Below are 23,746 nucleotides of genomic sequence, written 5' to 3' on the forward strand. Positions count from 1 at the left end.
GATCCGCCTGAGCAAAGAAATGTGCTGGAAAGCGCTATGCTTGGATGACGAGTCAAACCTTTGTGGGAAAGGCAACAGACTGGTTACTAAGAACCTTGGAGGAGTGGGGATTAACTTTACGGCCTTGCTATCTGGGACCGTAACGGTAATCACAAACGCTATTTTCCCGGCTCATATATTGAGGAAGGTGGAAAAGAGGGCCTTTCCATATGTAACACGACATCGAGAATATTAGCTTGTGGCGGTAACGTACACTATTGGGTCGATTTTTGGCCCTGGCCTCTGGAATGTCTCTTACGATGGTCTATTCCACATCAAGATGCTACACGATCTGTTCCCGGTGTCCTACGTGAAAAACGTAGCAGATAATATTAAAAACAGGACTCCTCAGGTCACCTCTTGGATGCGAAGCCATAGACTCGACCTGCCAGTCGTTAAGTTCAAGATTGTCATGTTCACCCGACGGAGAATACCCACAGTGATTCTCAAGGCTGTGGATGCTGTCCAGGTCCAGACAAGGACTGCAGCGTAGTATCTGTGTGTGATGATCGATCGACACTTTCGGTACTGGGTGCAACACATCTAGATGGTGTGTGACAAAGCTGCAAGAGTTTTTACAGGTTGATGTTTTATATTTAGGCGTCCCTACAACAAGTAGGAGATAAATATTTTTATGTCCATTGGTAACTCCACACTTATGTACGACGCAAAAGTTCACAGCCCTGATCCTATAGTCCCATTGAGGTTCATTTGGTATTAATTGTGTTGAACGAGACGAGTATCTCAATATTTTAAATGACAAATAAATAACCCCTACGTAATAAACTAAATGAATAAAATATTATACGTTGCTACACAGAAACCACACAGTAGCGGATCTAGGGTCCGGGCTCCTTGGAGACGGCTCCTTTTTTAAGAGACGTCTTTATGAAACAAATTATCAATCTCGTTTTTTAACCTCTTAATAAAATAATATGAACTGAACGAACGAAACATTACTGTTTTGTTTTTACTGATTTAATTATTGCTTTGTTTATAAATGCTAAACCTCCTACTTATGTTACGATACGTGCAAACTAAAAGTAAGGTGGCCTCTAAAGTTTTCGATCAACTATTAATTCTATATATTACAATTAACTATGGTTCTAGTTAAATTTTTCATAATAATAAATGTATTTAAGTGAAAAATATCATAATGCATAATCTAAATAGCCTTGGAATAGTATTCAGGGTTCACCGAGATATATTGTTACCAACTGCTAAAACATATTGTAAAATATTTTTCCGTTCCATTGCTCAGTCACCTGTCACTATAAAAATATTTAAAACAAAGATATAAGTATATTAAAATCTTAATAATAATTGTTAAAGCTTTTTTTTATAAATACGTCCAATTTATGTAGTTAAACACCTAGGGAATTCCTGAAATATTAATTAAAACGTATGTACATTTGGTATAGTTGCATCGCTAAATAAAGTCACGAAAATCCTGTTAACTCTGTGACACTGTGTTAAAATATGATCAAAGATTACAGAGAGTATCTTACGGTAAAAAGTGTTAGATAATAAAGTAAACAGTAACAAAGGTAACAGATAAAAGAACTTAATCTGTAAGAAAGGAATGAAAGAATCTAATCTCATTATTTTGAACAGGTTTGATTAACTGAGAGCCAATTTAGTGATGATGAAAGAACACATGATGTAACGTAACTCTCTAGACGATAATACCAAATTTCAAAAAATAAAATACATTATATAATAGTATATATGTCATATTTTAAAAATAATAATAATAAATTATTAGCTATATTCCCAATATAGTATAAAAATACAATATTCACTAATAGTTGTCTTTAAGATAGCTTTACTTCCGTTTTCATGGAATTGATGGACATTGAATGTATATTTTATCCATAGGTACAGTAGTTAAATTAATGTTAGCACATCAACTAGCGTTAAGAGCTGAATTATGAGTCATTTAATTGATTAATAATTTCAAATTAAACATTTATTTTTGGTTAATAAGATCTGGAAATACATAGACAGTATTAAATATTTAAATGGAAGAACACTTTTTATAACAACCAACTTAAGTTTTATCGCACAGTGGTGATTTAGGTTGCTTTTGTGTTACTGGGACATCAATCTTCCTAATCTTATCCAGATAATCTTTATATATAATACGCCGATGCACTTTTTTATCTATTTTCCATTAGTACTGGACAGCGTATATCTGGCTCAATGTCTCGGAAGCAAAGTCTGGTAAGAGATATTATAATATGAGTCTTATTCATTTAAATTTCGAAATATATATCTTGCATTACATAGCAAATCAATTCTTATTTACAGTTGTGGTCCATATTCGACTGAACATTTGGAAATGTTACATCCACGTGTGTAATATAATCATCAAGAGCCACTATTGTATTAAAGCAAAAAACAGAGCTATCTGAAACACACTTCTATTATATGTTGGAAATATAGCTTTATTGAAACGAGAAATAAATGATTTAGTTTCAATTTTGTAATGGTCATTGAGAGTTCAAAAGAGTTGTTTCAACAAAATAAATTGAATGTCCTCTTCTATCTTCATGGTTTCCAATTTAACTATTACATTTTAACACAGCTTTATTGGTTCAATTTACTGGATGCATAGATCTGAGGGTAAACACAAATAAGACAAATTCTTCTATGGAAGACTACCTTTTATTCTGACTACCTTATATTTTACAGGGAATAATTTCAATTCTTTAGGATCTTCCCGGTCGTTTGCAGAGTTATTATATGCAGCGTGTGAATTATTCCACTTGTAGTAGTGTGATGAATAAAACACGTTGTGCTCTAATCTTTTGTTTTTCTATTGTTCCTCTATTTTCAGTATATACTACATATATGTATGGTTGGCTTTATATTGAAAGACTACTACTTGCCTTTACAAGAGATAACACTTTACACTTATTTTAGCTAGATTAGAGCCAAGACCTTGTGACGTCATATGGTTCATCCGATGTAAGTTTTGTTTGGCGTCTACAATTCGAGAAAAAAAAATAAAATTAATACAAATCTGAAGATTACAAATTCATTTTTGACCATCCTCTCCAAACAGAACGAAACGAGAAAAAAAACATAAAATAAATTTGATAATCTTAGTTCTCTTGCTGCTTATAAAGGCCACGTACACATCACATTTCTACTTCAATGAAACGATAAATGCATACGTGTTGAATTCTGAGTAATCTTATTCCCATTAAACGGGTTAAAAACAAGGCAGTTACAATCCTCTGTGTAAAGAACTGTTCGCCACTTGTACATAAGTCTACGAAGGCTGACAGAATTTTAAATGAGGTTTAGGAATCATTTCATTTCTCACACTTGATTTAGACTACAAAACCATCACTATTGCTCATACAACAACTAGCTCTGCTTAGTTGCGCATGGAATAGTTTTTATTTGCAAATAAAATTGAAAATATCATCAATTTAACTCAGTCTCACTCCTCAGTGGCATAACCGGAAGTCACCTCTAGCTACAGGGAATCTATATAAATAAAAATTAATTTCCGTTCGTTAGTCTCGCTAAAACTCGAGAACGGCTGAACCGATTTGGCTAATTTTGGTCTTGAAATGTTCGTGGAAGTCCAGGGAAGGTTTAGTCGATGTTTAAGGTTTTATTTTTGAAATATAACAAAATTGCATGGAAAATACTAAAAACGACAATTTGATTTTCCCTTACAAACTGTTCTTACCTGTCAAACGTTTGATTGATGTTCATGTTTAACTTAATTTAATTTAACAGCTGTAATAAATACAAATGACGAAGTATCTTAGTATCATATGTTTAATTACTACTGCATGTAATTTTGGGTAAAAAAGCTGTCGCCATTATAGGTTAACCTTATTAGTGCAAGAAAACATTAATATCAGATACTGCTTACAATGCCGAGAAGAAAACGACCTAACATAGGTCGTCGAAGTAGATCTAATGTACGGCGAGCTACCTCACGCGCTAATCACACTGATGACCAGCAAGAGACTGATAATGATAAGAGTCGTATTGGTATGGCATATTTGCGTTCTACAGTAAATCAGGAACGGGAACATCGATCACAGCAGCAGCAAGCCCGGAAAAGGAAATTGACCGATTCCGCAAACGCAATACTCCTGTGAACCTGGAGCGAGCAGCATTCTCCTACGATCAAGAAATCGATTATAGTGCCGACAAATCAAATTAAACATATATTGATCAGTCTTTATGGTAAGAAACATATTTTCTTAAATTTCTCAGCACTTGAAAAAATCGGCACTTGAATCTTTAAACAATATAACTTTGGAATAATGAGGGTTAAAATTAAATGATAAACTCCACCTCTATATCTAAATTATTTATAAATCCGGCTTGCTAATGATGTCTTCACTTTGCTCGCTAGGACCTGACGGCGTGGCGGGAGGCCTCGGTGACTCGAACAAGTTGGCACATCCAGAATATTGCTAATGCTGTGCTCCTGATTTTCTTCTATCTCATCCAAATATTTTAATTCTTCACCAGTTAAATTAGGTTCTGGAAATGTTATTCCTTCAGATGATGATGATGATAGCATTGTTGAGACGAACTTCGGTTTTGATAACAATTGTTGTTTTACTAGATTTTTTTTCCTTGGCCCTGTTAATTCTTATTATGTGGCTCAAACTGTGACCGCACTTGATACAGAAGTTGAAAGTATCAGCGGTTATTGTCAAACATTCGTCGCATCTCAACAATTTTTTAGTGCAACTGGGACAGGTAGTTGTTTTATTCTGCCGTTATATCCACTTTTTAAAAAGTGACAATGCATTGTAAAAGTTCTTCTTCTATAAAAACAAATCAATCAATCAATTTAAAGGAAAGTGACTATCACGTTACAAACGAATTCAGCCAATTATGAAAACAAAGCGATCTGACACTTGATCTGACAGAAATTTAAAACACCTTTTTAAAGACACCTTTTTGTTTTTTTTTATTAATTATTGTGGCATTGTTCAACAGCTGCGGTGTAGAAGGCTATACTATGATGATGATGCCTTTATAAAGTTACCGGTTCTGCAATACATAATTTGGGTTTAAATTAATATGGTTTATGTTAAGAGGTAAGTGAAACGAAGTTCACCGGGTCAGCTAGTGTATATATTATATACATTTTGCATGTGTTAGAAACAGGACGAATTCAATTTTCTCATGCATAAATGTTATAATTCAGTTACCTCTATTCTCGACGCTTAACTCCATTTATGATCAAGCAATGTAATTCTGTCAATAAAATATACATTTTTCGCAAGAATAGTGTTTTGAGAGTGCTTATGGATTATTTATTTCATATTTTTATTTTATAATGTTTTTTTTATCAATTTCTTTCTTGGATACAACAATAAAAAGCTAAGATACTATATTAAATATGAATAATTATGTTGAGTCTTTCCAATAAATTACACGAAAAGTTAAACGGAGTATGTTATATATTGCAAATTGCTTAAAATAGAAGCAAAAGTGAAATGTTTAAATGCCACATTATTCACACAACTCCGGGTGTCTAATTTCCACTATACCCTGGTTGAGTTGTTTCTACTTTTAATAATACTATAACGTTACAACTGCTTGATTATTTCTCCCCTGTAAAATAAAACTAGTAGAAAAAAATTATTACATTTCTTTAGATGGCTAAGCCTATAATGATTCAGAGTTCATTTTCAGTCAATTTCAGAGTTTTTATAGGTCACAAGTAAAAAAGGGAACAAACTGAAAGGAGCGATGAATATGTCATGATTTAATTTCTTTTAATTTTAGGTCATGGCTCATACAAACACATCATGCACCACCAACACGAACTCTAATCATTGTCATAACCTTAATTGGAGATTTTGTGGCGGGGGGGGGGGTGTTCAAGACTAGGTTAACCTCTCCGGGTGTCGTCGCACTTGACCTTCCAGTCTTTGGCAGTCTTCCAGACCCAGAGATTCCTCAAGACAATACAGAAGGATCGGATTAAGTGCGGTGCGCCACGACCATCCGTCATCCGTAACCCAACCCACGCGCAACCCAGATGTCCAGTAGAGTGAACTGCTTCACGCTCTGATCTCAGAATGCTAGTATATCAGTCTAAGTGTCAATATGTCTAGTGAATCTGTGATATATTTTCTATTAGCCATGTCTCCGAACTAACAGTGCAATTTGTAATGTCTTTGGGTTATAATTAATTATTACATAGAATAGATCAATTAAATACACCCACAACTTTGTGGCTTATATTCGTTTTCAGAATAACTTTTCTTGTATAGCCTAGCACCAATCGAACTTTACACACATTCCGATAATGTAACAACAACAACATTAATATTCACTCCTCATCATCTCTCCATACATCGGTTTAACTGCTTTTCTTGTGGGTAAAAAATGTATAAGTTCTAAAATTTTTGAGTTAACCCCAACAGCAGTATTTAGATATCTTCGAAAAAATTTCTCCGCTTTCAATAATAGCACCAGTACGACAAGATTTGCATCTCTATTATTTCTTCACATCACATATCTCCATCTCCAATGACCTTTTATTTGATGTTCCACAGTGCAGACAGTTGACTGCTTCGCCAGCTGATATCGTTCCAGCCTGCTAATCTCTACATAGCCCGTTGCAGACACAGCCAATTCCATATATTCCGCCAATATTTTGTTCAGTATAATTATATTATTCTTGTTAGATCTCTTAAGTTAGAATATATTCTTCATATAGACTTTCCACTCACTGAGATATTACAAAGACCACCAATGCTCGTATCAGATAAGCCTAAAATATGTCCATAATAGTCTTAATTATAGCGCTAATTTAGTTTTGATTATTAGCTGTACGAATTTTGCTGTGTCATATCGAAGTGTTTTTAACACTATCTTTACTGTCATTGGATACTTAAAAGTAATATTTCAAACAGTTTTGTCTTCTATATTTTAAATATAAAACCATTTATATAAAAAACTAAAAAGCATTACGGTATATAATAATAGTATCATTAGAATAAAACATCTACTGTTGCTTTTTAAACCCAAACAAAGTGAGTAAAAAGGTTTCAAGTATATTAACATTGTTCTTAATGGCTAAAAAGCAATGTCGTTTTAAGCTGTCTCTTAAGCCAGATTGCTTGCCCGGAAGGGAGCTAACGACGGGCAGGCTTAATTTTCTCTGTTTCCTTAAATAATATTTTCGTGTCACTCGTGAACACATTATAATCTCTTATTCATTTAAACCCGGAAGGTATAATCCAAGAATCTCACTTTAAAGTAGTGTTCATCAAAATAGTGTCTTTGATATTCTAAAATTAGGTACACATCGATAGGCAATATAGCTCTCACTTGTCCCGTTCAGTAATGTTTAACTGTGTGTTCTAATTTAGAGCCATCATAATCAAATTATATATTATTAAAGCCGCGTTTAAACTGGAAACAAAACATGTTTATAAACATTGTTTCTGGAACTTTTATTCTAGAAACAATGTTCCTGGAACTTTATTTATATTTTGCTACTATCATGAAATATTTTGCACGCAATGTTCCTGAACATTTTAGGACAGCCACTCTTGAAGATTTCTTCTGACGAGGAGGATATTCTTCTTCTAGCTGCCGCTACCTGTGTTTTGTTATGTGATAGAGAACCCAGAAGGTTCTGGGTAAAGCCTTCACTTGCGTCACGAGGTGTTTATAGTGGAAGTGGCCTATTCAAAGACCTTAGCTCTAGAGAGTTAACGTGTTCCAAACGTTACGTTAAAGCTAAGAAATCGTAAAACTTATGACAGGTTTCAAAAAATGTACAAATACATTTTATTTTACAAAAACGCCATTTAATTGCGTATAAACCCTTATAATACAGCTTAGTAAACCTTTTTTTTTTAAAAAAAGTCTATGGTTAAATCTCATCTATACAATGGGCACAGCATCTTCTGCGATGCTCGGCACAGATTGGCTTGGCACATCGGCAGCAAAAGATTGACGTCATCCTCCGTTTTGCTGATGGATATATTCCACAAATTGTTCGACGGGGGTGTTGAGGGACATTAACTTTGTTTGTTTGAAGAGGTGCCTTAATTATTTCAGAAATTGATTGGCGGAGTTTTCTTGGCAAGTTTGGGTAGTTCATACGGTGCTGAAGCCATGGTGTGATGAGGTCATATTGGATTTGCATTGCAAAGTTTCTCCTTGAAAGTGGTTTAGGGCCCATTTTCACCATGTTACTAGTGTAAATAACGTAGGAATTCACTAGCATGATATCTATCATGCCAAAAAGTACACATGATGGCCAACGCCTCATCTTTCGGCTGCACGTCATTTGATGGGATATTTGATCCAAAGTATCAACTGCACCTTTGGTTGCGTTGTATGTCTAAATGGTTAGAGGTTTTTTTGGAGTCATTATCAATTAATGGCTTTTCATGACAAGTAGATAGAAGCAACACATTTCTAGAATTCTTGAATTTGTTTAAAACCATTGTTTTCATTCCATCGAAACAAAACATACTGACAACTTGTTCTACTAACAGAACGCATAAAAAATATTGGTAGATCTGATTATTTATGTTTCTCAACAATTTTCCTATATCTAAACGTCTTGTGTTTCCGAAACATTCCACAATGTTTATAAACACCCTTTGGTCTTAACGCTTTCTATGGGAAACAAGAAACATGTGGAGAAACACCGAATTTCTGTTCCGAAACATTGTTCCAAGTAGTTATTCTTCGATTTGAGGAATTGTTCCGAAACACTGTTTATAAACATGTTTTGTTTCCAGTGTAAACGCGGCTTTAATATCATCTGGTCTGTGAATAAATATTCATAGAATAGCTTTGAAAATACGTCCTATATAACCGTCTTGATATACTCAATCCATCATAATGTAATTTTGGGTAATATAATATTTTGTGTTCAGTAATAACGAAATACGTAATTATTAAAATACACAAAAAACGTCTTTCATGTATTAGTAGGCACATTTAGATTTTCAGGAATCATCCCGTAGGTTTTATGTTCAATCATATTCACAAAAACATACGGTTACTATCAGCTGATATCATTCTATTTTCATAAGATAGTTTATCTCTCATTGTTGTTATAACATAAAGTTTTTCTTGCTCTTACTTTATTTATATAGTGGAAATTTTGATATTGTAAAAATTTGATTGTACTATTTTTTTTAAATTTTTGTAATAGGTTAAGAAAATTCTTGACAAATTCAAAATGTTTGAAAAAATAAATTTAATAAAATAAGGAATCAATTACATACCACTGTGTCAAAATCCTGGACCTTTTTCTTCGCGGTCTCGTCTTTTGCCTCTTAATCATTACATTATTCAGCTTTCTAGATAAACATTTTACTGCATTAGATTATAGTTAAATTTTAAAATTTAGTTTTTGTTGTGTCCGAATTAAACCGAAAAGCCATGTTACAGTTGTGACAAACCAATGAGATGAATGTGTAGCTAATGAGATTATTGTTTGCTGTAACTCCTACGTTTGGTAAGGTATAAGTGATAAGTGATAGTGATTTATATGAATGAAAGTGATGTCCGAAGTACTTCATAGCATCTTTTTAGCACATACGGGAAAGTAAGAGAGAGAACAAATAATTTAGATTGCATAACCAGATTTGGCTAAACAATTTCTATTTAAGCTATGTACCAAGTGATATATTCTACAAATCTACGAAGTGGCAAATTATGAAAAAGATTCATAGTATTTGGTAAAATAACTATAAAAATGACGTATATAAAAACTTACATCCACTCAAAAACTATTCGTACATATTCATGTATCATTTATACGAGTTCTAGGAGAAATATCTCTATAAATGCAGTGAAAGTGACTTACTTTGACCTGTTAGTGGTTCGTAGTGACAAACGTATTTATACTTTGTTTATAAAAAGAATGATTTCAGTAAAATTTATGTAATTGTACTCCAATATGGAAAATGGTTCGAATTAATCTTCGGTTCCATCTGTTTTAAAAATTACGTAATATATTGTTACGGCTTTTGGTAGTGCATTTAAAATCAAATAATATAATCATAAAATATTATCATTATTACATTTAAAGTTTTTTTTATCCAGTACGACTAATCAAAAGTTGTTGAATATAGCAAAAATATATCAAATGTTTAGAAAACCTATAATTATAAAGAGATTGATTAATGGGTTTATGGGTGGTAGTAGGTCTGTATAATAGTTGAATTGTAATTATACTCATATTCATATATATATATATATATATATATATATATATATATATATATATATATATATATAAATGAGGTATTAAAATGTTAATGGGGTTGTACTTTATAGTCATCTTGAAATGACAACCACTACGTTTTTAGGGACATTTCCCATAGTTCACAGAATGATACAATACTATAAGTTAAATTATTTTTCTAGACTTCCAGTCTGATCTCTTCTTCAGGTAAATGACTAAACTAATGTATAACTACAGCGTAAGTTTAAGGAAATAACACATACCAGAGCGTTGTGACACGAGTGAATCAATAATCAAAACATACATTTTGTGTATATATTCCTTGCACACTAACTCTAAAACATACACGTAATAAAACTAATCACTAATTATTAAAGCTTAACTACTAATCATAGGTCACAATAGGTCTGCCCACACCGGCCTATCAAATAGAACTAAACAGAGACCAATAGTAAATGGCGATCGTCACGGAAGAAACAAGACGGCAGAAAAAATAAGGGAATGGATTGGACCTTTCTTATTATTGGAGCAAGATGAACTTCTTAAAACATCAGAAATTCAAATGTGGGAAAGTTCTCCTAAAACTGATCGTAATTTATGTCCAATTGTTAGTTGCTTTTTGTTATTATTTAATTTACTCGTTATTGTTATGGATTTTAGTCGTTTTTGATATTCTTATCAATGTATCTGTCACTTATTTAGACTATCTTGGTAAATTCTCATTGATATATAATATAATTAATAAGTAGTAGTCAAGTATTCTTGAGTCTATAATTTGTTATTGAATGGAAATGGTGTAACCGTTGATACAATAAATAAATAAATAGAAAACTATTCTGTCATCCCATAATTTTTTATTAAAAATTTGTAATCTGTATGATAATATAGGTTTCATTGTTAGTAATTTTTTAAGAATTGGCAACGAAAGCGGCGTAATTTCAACTGATGGTTGACTAATCAGTTAAATTGCTAGGTCAAAGTATGAAGCCTCAATCAATTTCCACTTAAAAAATTAGGTACTTGATGCAATTGAGGTATTCCATCCTAATTCATAACACTGATATACAATTTTAGATTTTTATGTTAGCTCTTTGCTAGTGTTTCCTCTATGTTCTTTTATCCTTATGTTTAGTGGTATTTTTGTCTCGTCCATGTATTCCGCATTGCAACTACATTTTATACTGTAAACACAATATTTGGAATCCTGCGTACTATTTTTGTTTTTGTTTTTACAAGACTGTAAAACAGTATTGTATTTCAAATGCGGTTCTAATGTTGTATTTTCTACCTACGCTTATAATTTTATCGATAGTCCCGACATATAAGTGATTGACATACACGAAAATTTATTAGTATTGTGGGTGAAATCTAAATATCACGCATAAACCATCTGTTATTCCAGTATTTTAAGTAGGTTGATACGAAAGTTTTACTCAGTTAGTTCAGTTGATTTAGCGTTGATTGTAGAAAACTTCCGTGCATCCATCACAAGTTTCACAATTTTAAGTTTACCTAAACAAGGGAGTGGTTCACACTTGACATGTTAAACGGATCTATTGAACATAATTAAGGGGACATAGGTAATATAAAAATGAGACATGTCCACCAAATATATTATTCAGCAATACCACTAATTAACCAAATTCCACTATGCGTTTTCTTGTTACTAATCATATTAAAGTGATTAATTTTAATAATTAACACTGATAAAGGTTAAGTTCTAAGTAGTTTTCAACAGGGAAATCGTATGTGGCCAATATTTTCCTGTAGCGAGAGCCCCTATTACCCTTATTACAAAAATTTAATCTAATAACTCCACGCCATTATCCAACGAGCATCATATTAAAATTCTGCAAATAACTTCAGGATTTTCCTTATCATCTTTCATCTATGTCTTCCTGATTTGAAGAAACCCTATTTTCGGCACTCTGTCGTTAGTTATTGTAAGATATTTTATCCAAATTTACTCCTTTAATTAAACACCTATATAATATTATTTCTATTTTTTTAAATATTAAATATGAGTATGGCAAAGTCCTTAACCCTCCATCAGGCGCTTAAAATTAGAAACACCATCAGGCGTTCAAGGAGGTTTCCTCCAGGTTAGCGAAAAATGGATATCATAGTCGTTAAAACTGTTTTTATTTGTTTAAATATTCATAATGATTTAATTACAATGTAATATATTCATTTTTATAAATTAAATAAAAATTACTCTCTTATGTAATGAATTTTCCAAATAAGAAATTCGAAAATCCAAAAAAATTTTATTGTACAATAACAACATTATTAATTTTGGGGAATAATGCAATTAATTGTAAAAATGGTTAACCTACTGTAATAATATATGGAAATTAACTTAGTTTTTAACTTCTTAGAAGAACAACTTACTTCAATTCTTGAGATATTATACAATTGTAATGTCAATTATTATTACTCTGAAATCAAAATTTATTCTTTAGTAAAACTTTTTTACACACTACAAAAAGTTTCAAAACATTTTCCTTCTGGTTCTTATAACGACAATGTTCACTCCATAAACAGTACTGAAATGTTCCCTAGCACACTTGTACTGTACTGTACTCTCGTCTTCATTCTCCATTTCACAAAATTCAAATAAAATATATTGTAAAACTTAAAAAACCATAACAGTTCACACATTTAGGCGCACACGGATTATTACTCCATAAAAACTACACGCAATAAGACTCTCACGGAGATTTCGTCCAAGCACTACAAACACAACATCGGGCGCTCACGGAGGAATCGTCCAGTCTCGCACGGAAGTAGACCTCATACTGACAGATTTTGACAAAGATAAGCGAGAGGCTATTGTTTCGCTTCCCCGAAAAATGCTCGTGAAGTACATTGCGGGAAACGACTGTCAACATCAGGAAAGTAGTACTACTTTTAATAATAAAAAATACACGGAGGAAAACTCCGTTTAGCGCCCGATGTAGGGTTAACATTGTTAAACTTAAACAAGATAAATACATTTTTTACAGTACATTGATTTTGAAAATTCTGATAGTAAAGTAGCCAATATTCACTATTTATTAAAAAGTATAGAATTTATACGTGTATACGTGTAATTTTTGTGAGCTGTCTAAAAGTACATAAACCAACAAAAATATATCATACCAATGGTAGAACTTTTTTTTATCAGGCAACAAAGTTACAAATGAAAAAGGCCTATATAACACCAAACTGCTTTTGAAATTATCACTAATTATTTATTTAACTATGTACTGTTTAAAAACTAACAGTATTTTGAAAACTACATTTTTATATTTTATTTATTCTTAGCTCTGACCTTAAAAAGTATGTGAATCAGAAAAGCTTACAAGTAGTGTACTTTTCGATATCGTTAAGAATTTAATCAGACGAAAACTGAATCTATAAGGACTTCTGATATTTAAGTTTGTTGTTAAACTAACTTGAACCCTTGGACAGCTCAACAATATCTCAAAGTAGGTCAAGTAACCTTTATCAGTTCAGGGGAACACCACGTTATATAGTTATCGAAGCACCTCGATTTTGTCTTCGATTTTCTTGTTAACTTTACTGCTAACTGGATTGCTGATTTCTCTGACGTTTATAGAGAGGTTCACTAGTTAAAACAGTTACTTCCTTCGGTGCAGTTTATTTAGTTTCCTATTGACAATTATTTACTGCCTTAATATTAATGTGGAAATCTCCTAATCATTTACTTAAGTAAGTATTCACTTAAAACTTTCATTATAAAGAATGAAAGTAAATGTGCCATCAATGGTCTTAATGTATCTCGTATTCCGTATTGTAGAATAATAAACTTTTGTGTACTTGTTTACTTGTATATGTAGTTTTTGTATTGGTTACTGAGCTGGTCTTATGTAGATAATTTTAAAGGCAAATCAAAACTCATTGTGATTTGCACCATCTTTAATCTACTATTTAATATTTTACTTTATAAAATTTCCCGTACAGAATTTTCTACTTCAAACGCTTTTGAAGTAGAAACTTTTTTCAGTACCTTTTGTCAAAACATTAAACTTTACCTGTGACATTGATTTTGAAAAGTTATTAAATTTATTTATTTGTATACTTCTAATTTACTATGGTTAATACGGTCACGATGAATAACAATAACATCATAAGAAAGGCGCAAATTCTATTCTTCAAATCTCCGGTTTGCAATGTATATAATAGTTCATAGTACATGCCAATGTAGTAATTTGTAGTATTCACTCGATTTTTTATTACTTGCGATTGTCAACACGACAAAGTTTTTAGTTTATAACAGACTAGTTACTTATGACATAAATGCTAATGGATTGATTAATAATTTCAAGAAATGTAGAATTTTTGAATAGACATTTCGTAATTTTTAACTGCTACGCCAAATACAAAGGAAACAGTATTTAAGGGATACACTGTGAAAGAAACAGGATTTTCCCAGAAATTTCTCATCGTTCAGTGAAAAAATTATCAGTAACACTACGTTTCGAGATCTGCAATATGACGTCTTCTTAAGTTAAATAGCCAACCTAACGCATAAATACAAACTAGGTTAAAATAAACAAATCATACCAGAGCATTGTGCCACGCTTAAGTCAGAAATCACAACCACCATGTTGTGTGTAAACTTCACTAACTCTAAAACATTCACTGAAAAAGAAACTAAATATCTTAAAGATAATATAAATGGAAGAGAGAGAGAGAGAGAAAAATATGTACTAATATATTTCTGAAACCGATACTATATCGAAATTTATGCATTTCTTCAAAAAGCCAAAACGACCCACACACACTCAAGCGCACGATCAAGTAAAATCACTATAATTGTTACTACCTGCATCTTTAACTATTTTGAAGCCATATAATAAGGTTATACACGTAATTGATAAAGTATGCATTTTTCTCTCGTATAGGTTGGTCCTGAATTCATGTAAGACACACAGATAAATCAGAGGTATACATGTTTGAATTTTATGATCGTAATTTTGTATTTGTTAATTTAATTGAATAAACAAGAAACTTAGAACTAGCTGCTTATTTTTATTGGACAATTTTACTGACATTATCCAACAAAATAAATATCAAACATATATAAAATACACTTTTAACTTTTAACTCCATTCTTTTTCAAATGTATGCCAAATGTACAATACACGCAATTAATAATATACTACGAAATTCAACATTAAAAAATACGGCAATACATTCCAATCCTTGTAGCAAACTACTTTTTATCATATAGCGATGGGAAACCTACGCAATCGTATTTTACATTTAAAATAATCTATCGTCAATAAAAAAACATTAGTAAGTAACTTTTTTGCTCTTTTGGCCATGTAAGGTGATTGTAAAAACACATTTGCATCACTTATATCAAGTATACTCCTTGAAAATCATTATTAAAGAAATGCATGTCGTGGTCTGATCAAGTGGGTTGGCTCCTAAAATTCTTAAATTTATTAATAAGATTTTAGTTTATTATTATATAACAAGATTATCCTGTAAAGTGATATTTGATAATATCACTTTTAACATCGTGAGCTGAAGGTAATAGAAAGCAATTTATACCAAGAGTATATTAAAACTATAAAAGGAATGAAATTTTATAGTTTTAACATTTCTATATGTTTGTTAAACAGAAATACATTTAGTTATAATTGTCAACCTTACTAGCTAATTGAACCTTTTTCACTATAAAACCATCTTTATAATATTTTTCTATTCACGCCATTTAACAAACTTTATCGACATTTATTATGGTTTTCACAATCAGAAAATATAAAAAAGGAAATTCACACCGAAAAGAAATTGAAACACAACGTATGCTCAATCAAATACCAGGGTTGGACTTGCACAATTATAGGACCCATTCTTCTCAATACATAGATGAAATTTCGTGAAAAATATGAAGTCAAACGTAGACACCAATAATATATTAAAACATTTTTTCTTGAATGTAGGTTGAATAGCAATGTTTTAAAAACAACAGATCCGATGCGCTTGGTGATAATAAAATAAGTTGTTTGAAATCTATTACCGAATATTAACATAGACTTTCCAATATATTATTTAGTATATTTTACACTATGAATAAAATAGTGACATACTCAAGTCATATGACATAACGTATGCAGTTTACTTAAAACTGACACAAAATATTCCGGCAGTAGGAGATACAAGGTTACTAAGTACAGCCTCATAATGAAGGTCAGAAATTAGTGTTCATAAAAAATTAAAAGTTGATGATGCCAAGTGAGACAAGGAATAGTGCTGGAATTTATAAAAAGTACTATTTATAATAAAATATTTCTTTTGCAATCTGTATAAAAATATTGTTTAATATTATCATCTTTATAATGAGCATAGTTTTTATTAATCTAGAATTTTTTTGTATGTACAATAAAATATCATTAATAATAGCTTTTGCTATTATATATTGTTAGTCACATGTAACTAAAAATTATATTTTTATATTACTATTTGTGTACCCCTATGGTTTTTTAGTTATCGAGTATTATAAATTTTCATTTTTCCGTGTAGAACAGTCATTGATTTTACTAAGAAAACAAATTAGTTTACACAGACACTTTTATATAGTGCTATTCTGTAGAACTTTGTTTCTGCTACTTATTACACTCACATAGTAAAATCCGAATTGCTGATAAAATATTTTTTATTATTTGAGTTGTTCTGGAATGGAAATTTATAAAGTTTTTTGTGAATTATCATAACATTAAAGTGGAGTAATATTCTTCCAATAATGCTTATTAAAAGGGTAAAAAATCCATCAATTAACCCCTATCATATAGCATTCAACCAAAATGTTTTAAGTTATTTTATGTAATACACCAAGTTTCTTACAAAAAATAACGCTAAAGTATGATGTCGAACCACCACCATATGTAGTTTTAACAAGCCAATGATATTGTATCACTGAGAAAACATACACAGACTACAGTGAATGCTGTCTTTGCCATAAAAGAGCAACCAGGATTGTTCATGTATTCAGGGCAAACAAATAGCACCAGTGGCTTATCAAAACACACAGCTTTCACTTTTGGCACAGGAATGACGAGTGCAAATAATGTTAGAGATTGATGTAACATAAACGTCTGTTCTGCTCGTTGATTGTAAAACAATTCTAAATATTTTATGTTTATTAAATGGAATTATATTTTTTGTTGTGTATTAAATACATAGTTTGAGAATTTCACTTTGTATTTATTAGCTTATATGTTTATTAAAATAAATATAGCTTCTTTAATTTGGTATTTGTTTTATAACATATGAAGATTGGCCTTCCTCTGCAATTTTGTAAAGGGAAAATTATCGGTTTTTTATGTAGTAATTAAGAATTAAACCAACAAAACTTTCATGGATTGTCTACTTCTACTGACCCTATAGTGTTGTGAGACTGGCCAAATTGTCCGATATCAGACACAATACCGGCTTAATCTATAGATTAACAGAGGAATCTCTAGCACTAAGAGAATACTTTATTGCTTTTTTCTGATACTTTACTAACTATTTCCTTTGATTTAGAGACGTGTATGTAAAAATAAAATTATTTTTATAATGCTGAATTTAAAATAGAAGTTATAATTCTGTAGCTTTTTATAAAGAAAGTTTTTGTCATTAAAGTATGCTACACATAACTTTTTCATTACAATAAGAATATACATTTTATTTTACAGTCCTATACACATATTATCATTTCTTTTAACTAGGAAACTTTATTTCAACAATGTTTTAAGTTAACAGTTTTCTCAATTATAACTTAGCCCGATAACTAAGATCCCAAAATTCTCACCATGCAAGTAATTTTTTGGCTTTTGTAGAAGCCTCCTCAAAAGAAGTTTTGGATTTTTGTTGGAAAGAGATACAAAATACCTGTAACATACAAAATATAAAATAAAAAATTATTTCTTACGTTATGTTGTAGAATTTAAACCGAAAAAATTAATTAACTTAAAATAGTAAATATTTTTAGATATTTTCAGTTATTAAAGGCAGAAAAATATACTTTCTTTGTTATTTTTTTCTGCTACCGAATTAGTTTTCTTGCAAAGAATTATCTATTTTTTAGTTATTCAATCCATTACCCTTTTATCTATTGAGTTTTAAATGGTGGGGAATCTCACTAGTAAATTTTGAATTATATTTTGTTCTGATATGGATATGTGATGTCAGCTGCACAGATAGTCGTGTTTTTGTGTCGTTTAGTTATGGGAGGAGACAATTGCACTATATTAACAATAAATTTTTTGTATTGAATATATATTACGAACACTATCGAATTAAAAACGTGACAGCAACTCCTATATTTTCAAGGGCTATCATTATTATAGCGTCTTATTCGTAAAATGTTAAAATGTCATATAATAAGAGTTGGAATATCACGGAAATAAATTTAAAAAGGACTATTTGATGTATTATAATGGTTAGAGGAAATAGATATTTCAAGTCTGTTTCCTAGTAACTATCTTACAGTTTAATGTTGTCTTATAAATAAAAAGCACAAAATGATTTTATGAATTGAAAAATTAACCTTGATTTCTACTTATTTATTAGTTAAGTTACTCTCCCCGTTGATTCTACAAGGAAACATAAATTGTTTTGGAATAAACAGTTTGACCAAATCTCAGTCGATCCCTCACTAAAGCCAAGTGTTCATGAATAAAGGATACCTTTGACCCCAAGGATTTACATAAATCCCTTTCCTATCATTGTCTGTATATCTGAAAGTCAGACCCGAAGCTATACGTAGTCTTTCCAATCGTAAATACCTTGAGATTGTTATCATAAATACAATACAGCAGAGGTTACAAAGAGATTAAAATAAATTACATTTCATATTGTAGCAAATATAAATACAACTTGTTTCACCTCTTAATTTATATATTTTAGTTTTAGTTTAACAACTTTTAATTGAGGTACGAGTAATTCCCAAACATGTATTTTATTTAAAACCATGTAAACGACATTTACTCGTATTCTATACAAGATATATCTTGCAAACTGCGTTTAGAATTCATAAATATTAAGTATGATAAAAATCTATTCATAAATACAGTAAAAATTTCAAACACTACATTATTTGTATTCAAAGGGCGGAAATAAAGTGTGACAGGAAATGTGTAGCTCGGAACTGCCGCACGGCTTAAGTAAGTTTGAATACTTTCACCCTGTGTTTATTTCAATAGTGACTTTCCACCGTTAAAAAAAATTAAAATCTGTAGCATTTGGTACAAAGGCGATTAGCATTTATTTAATAAATATTATTGGGGGAAATTATACGCGACAATATTTTATAATGTAATTAGTGATGCCAAAACATAGGTAAAATAAATAATGTAATTTGTCAAGAAAGAGTCTATGGAGTTAGGAAGATACAAAAAGACATTAGTTTTCTTCTGGCAGTGTACTTTGTTAACGGGTTTACAAAGAGAGTTGACTATTGTTCTATCTTACCTTGTGATTGAATAGTTGGAGGGTATTCAAAGGCGTTGCTTATAATTAGCTGATTACGGAAAGGGGTCCTTCTAAAAATATCTAACACGCCACTTTCGGCGTATTTTGAGTTTCTTTTTTTGGTTAATTGATGGTGGTTTTCATTAAATTGTTTACCATACCAGTCTGCGCGGGATTTTGCGTAAGTAGCTACATTGTAGTTGAATTACGATTTTAAAATTTCTGGAGTGGAGTTTTGTGTCAACTAGTGTTTGCTTTCTTTAACAGGGATTATTGTATAATTTAGATACAAAGCGAAAATAAGAAGATTTGAAATTACTTAATAATACAAGTAGACAAGAGAGTAAATGTCGTTGCAAGTACTGTCCAGAGTATTGTTTTTTTTTCATTTTAATATAATTTAAAAGTTACTGGAATAACCATTTTGTATCTAACAGAATAATTTTTAAACATCAAGATATAAAGTTTTTAACCCGTTTCTGCCCAAATTATTTTTTTGTCAGATTTTTTGGTGGCCTTTGGTTATTTGCTTTATCATCAGTTATTTACTATAGTTTTAGTATGAAATATGTAAAATTTAATAATAACAATAAATTATAGCATGTCGACAGTGGGCATGAACGGGTGCAGTTAGAGAATAGAGGCTAATGTAGACATTTGTCGACAGTGGGAATGAAAGGGGTGGTTTTAAAATAAGTTAAAAAATGAAATAATGATGCTTTTATTGTTCCATTACAGTATTTATGAATAGATTACATATCAGAAAGGATTGTATAAGAGATTACTTCCTCAGAAAGTATGGAAAGCCTCCGTACAAAGCACATGGCATCCAACTTGACAAGTCTTGCACCGTTTCCTTGTTGCTTTGGAACACAGTGCGCAGCGAATTTGCTTTTGAACTGTTTCTAAATGATGATCTTTTCCACTGAATCGGATTTCAGGCAACACCCTACTGGATACTGTCTGGCTTGGCCGTCCTGCAGAGGATCGATGGCTTGTGCATGTTCGCATGTACGTACGGACAATGTAGCGGGTGAATCCAAGAAGATCTAATTGTTCTTCAGCTCCTTTTGGCGTCATTCTGTATAAAATCCAAGCATTATTCATACTCACATTCAGCATGTATGCAACCATTGGCCAATACCACTTTTTGTTGCGAATATGATTACGGTAGGTAGATACATTTTCATCTAGCCTATCCACCCCACCCATATTCATATTGTACCAATTGACACAGTTTGGCTGTGGCACAACGATGTGTTTTTTATTGCTAGAGGACCAACGCTTTGCTTTCCCCTCAGGATGAACGCCTGTTGCTGTCGACGCTATAGTAAAAACACTGTTGTCCATGTATCTTACAAGTGTTATGTTGGTGTCTGTGTCAGTTATTTGATGGAAAGTACCTCTTGGTTCTTTCTTGAGATCTTGAGGTTTACGAAGAGGGGCATCCTCAACTCTGTCTACCCTTATGGTCCCTGTACCATGATATCCCCTGTTTTTTAACGCTTCAAGCAGTTTTAAAGATGTAAAGAAGTTGTCGAAAAACAAACTATATTTTCTGTCCTGTGGGAGTTCAGATATAAGATCAATGACAACTGAGCCTCCCACACCGAGCTCAGGAATAGTTGCTCCAGTCGCTTTGCCCTGATACGGTTCCGCTTGAATAGCGTAGCCTAACCTTGTAGCTAATATCCAAACTTTATATCCGAATCGGATAGGCTTCCCATGGATATGTTGTTTCAACCCGTGCCTTCCAAAATAAGGTACCATGGATTCATCAATGGATAAGTAAATGTCACCTGGGAAGTAACGAAGCCATCGCTCGTTCAGCATGCACATAACAGAGCGAACTTTGGCAAACTTGTCATCTTTGTCTAATTTATCATTTTCACAGAAGTGAATGTTTTTCAAGATATCCTGAAAACGATTACGTGAAATTGCACGTGAAACTGCTTCATGATGTGTGTCCTCTGCCGTTTCCCAGTACATTCTGTAACGAGCCATAGTGTTGTATCCTGATAGAAAAAGAATGGCGAAAAAACAGACGTATTTCATTTTTTGATGTAGAAAAGTTTATGTTTCCTTTTTCTAGGGAATATTGATTAGTGCAATAAACAATGTACTCTACGACCTCGTCATCAAAGAACATTTCAAACAGTTCTACAGGAGAATAATCATTTGACAAGAAATTCGCACGAGTAAACTCTATAGAGCTTACATCTGCAATGTCTTTTTCTTCCCATGTACGTTTTGACTTATTTCCTTTCACCTTCTTTTTTGTTCTAACATCTTTTATTTGTTTTCTTTTTTTAGTTCTGCTCTCTAACGTATTTTTACTAACTTTTCCTTGGGTTTCTTCTTCAAAAACAACATCTACGCTTACTACACTGTCATCTTCGTCCACAGGTTCCTCAAATTTCTTATCTTCTACTTGTTCCACTTCTTCTTGGTCACTTTTTTCTTCAGGTATTCCACCAATTCTTATTGTAACTAACCCATCTTCAGTTAATTTTCTTCCTATCAGCTCACCACCAGCTCTGAGTTGGTTGCCAGATAAATGATTTATGTTGCCACTATCATCGTCATCGGAATCACAGTCACTGAGGGCTGGATTATCTGGTGGCTCAATAAAAAATGTTGGATCTATAATATTTTCACTCTCTTCCAATATATTAGCGATGTCAGCTACCGTCAACCTAAAAAAAACAATTTGTTGTAATGGACATCGACCCCTACCGCTGGTGCCCACTGTCGACATTTGTCGACATCAATATTTATGATTGTAAAATCGATACCCTAAAACAATATTTTACACGTTCAACACAGTAATACGTCATACACATATCTTATATCACTATAAATAGCGTACGGTAAATAATATTATTATTTACAAGGTTGTAATACACTTACCTGTCTATCAGTGACATAGTGAGGCTGAGAGTCAATCAGTAGAGTTGTTGACACAAAAGCACCAAACTAGCCACTGCCGCGGCGCATCAACTGCTAGTTCAGAGATACCAACATAACAGCGGGATATTATCGTAAGAGTCCTAGACAATCAAAATTTCCCACAAAAAAATATTAAGTTGCGTGTCGACAAATGTCGACAGTGGGGAAGAAGAAACGGGTTAATAAACAGTTTTGGGTAAATCATAGTTAAATTACCGTTTGAACTTTCAGCCAGTACCAATAGTAACAGGTTAAACTAATCACAAACTTGTGTAAAGTGATTTTGTTATACTTGCTAGTTTATACTGCTACTTTATTGTACAAACATATATAAATTTTTGAATGTTTTAAAAATGAGGTTTACTCTAGAATATAATAATTTTTCAGTGTCCAGATTTATTTCTGGTTACAGTAGTATCCAGACGTTGTTGGATATACTGTAACATTTATAAATTAAATAAAACTCTTTTAAAGACCGTTATAAATTAAAAAATTTTAAAGTGGTTTAAATAAATTAAAAAACAAAATGTAATTAAGAGGAGACTAGCTTTCAAAAGATCAAATGTTGTATGAACCATTGATAATAGGCGATGAAAAGTATATAGGTAAGGTTAACTTACATTGTAAGTAAAAAAAAAAAATAAAATCATTTTTGCAAAGAAATAAATTATGTTTCATCAGGTATAACAAAATAATATTATTTTCCTACCGGTTCTATAACTTTTTCTTCCCGGTGGGAATTTGTGAAGAGATATTAGTTTTAATTATAAAACTAATTTAGTTTATTGCTAAAAGATTTAATGTATCCTCGGTAATCTATAATGTCATTTTTACTTAAAAATTAACTCAGCAACTTATAAAGTAATTTTCTCGTCTTACTCTGTGTGATAGGTCATTAGAAAAATGATTATATAATTAAATTATTATCTCATTTATAACGACTATATGATTACATTGACAAGTATAGGGCAATTAGAATGACGTTGTAGTTCGTGTACAGAGTAGCTGTTACTTTAATAGCGGTTAAACAGGATAACGGTTTTTAAGAACACTCCAATGGGCGATACAGAG

At 31.7% G+C, this 23,746-nt stretch overlaps 1 protein-coding gene across 1 annotated transcript in view; it reads right to left on the reverse strand.

Annotated features, from left to right (window-relative positions):
- Window positions 1-5,923: 5,923 nt before the first annotated feature.
- Window positions 5,924-23,746, reverse strand: part of LOC124365554 (piggyBac transposable element-derived protein 3-like) — a 60,168-nt gene continuing 42,345 nt past the window's right edge. The window contains exons 2-4 of the mRNA XM_046821545.1: window positions 21,337-21,600; window positions 20,952-21,201; window positions 5,924-6,116 (exon numbers count right to left, since the gene is read on the reverse strand). Of these exons, the coding sequence (XP_046677501.1) occupies window positions 5,924-6,116; window positions 20,952-21,201; window positions 21,337-21,600 (707 nt within the window). The remainder of the gene's footprint in view (window positions 6,117-20,951; window positions 21,202-21,336; window positions 21,601-23,746) is intronic.

Source organism: Homalodisca vitripennis, chromosome 6, assembly GCF_021130785.1.
Source record: "Homalodisca vitripennis isolate AUS2020 chromosome 6, UT_GWSS_2.1, whole genome shotgun sequence".
Classification (NCBI taxonomy): Eukaryota; Metazoa; Arthropoda; class Insecta; order Hemiptera; family Cicadellidae; genus Homalodisca; species Homalodisca vitripennis.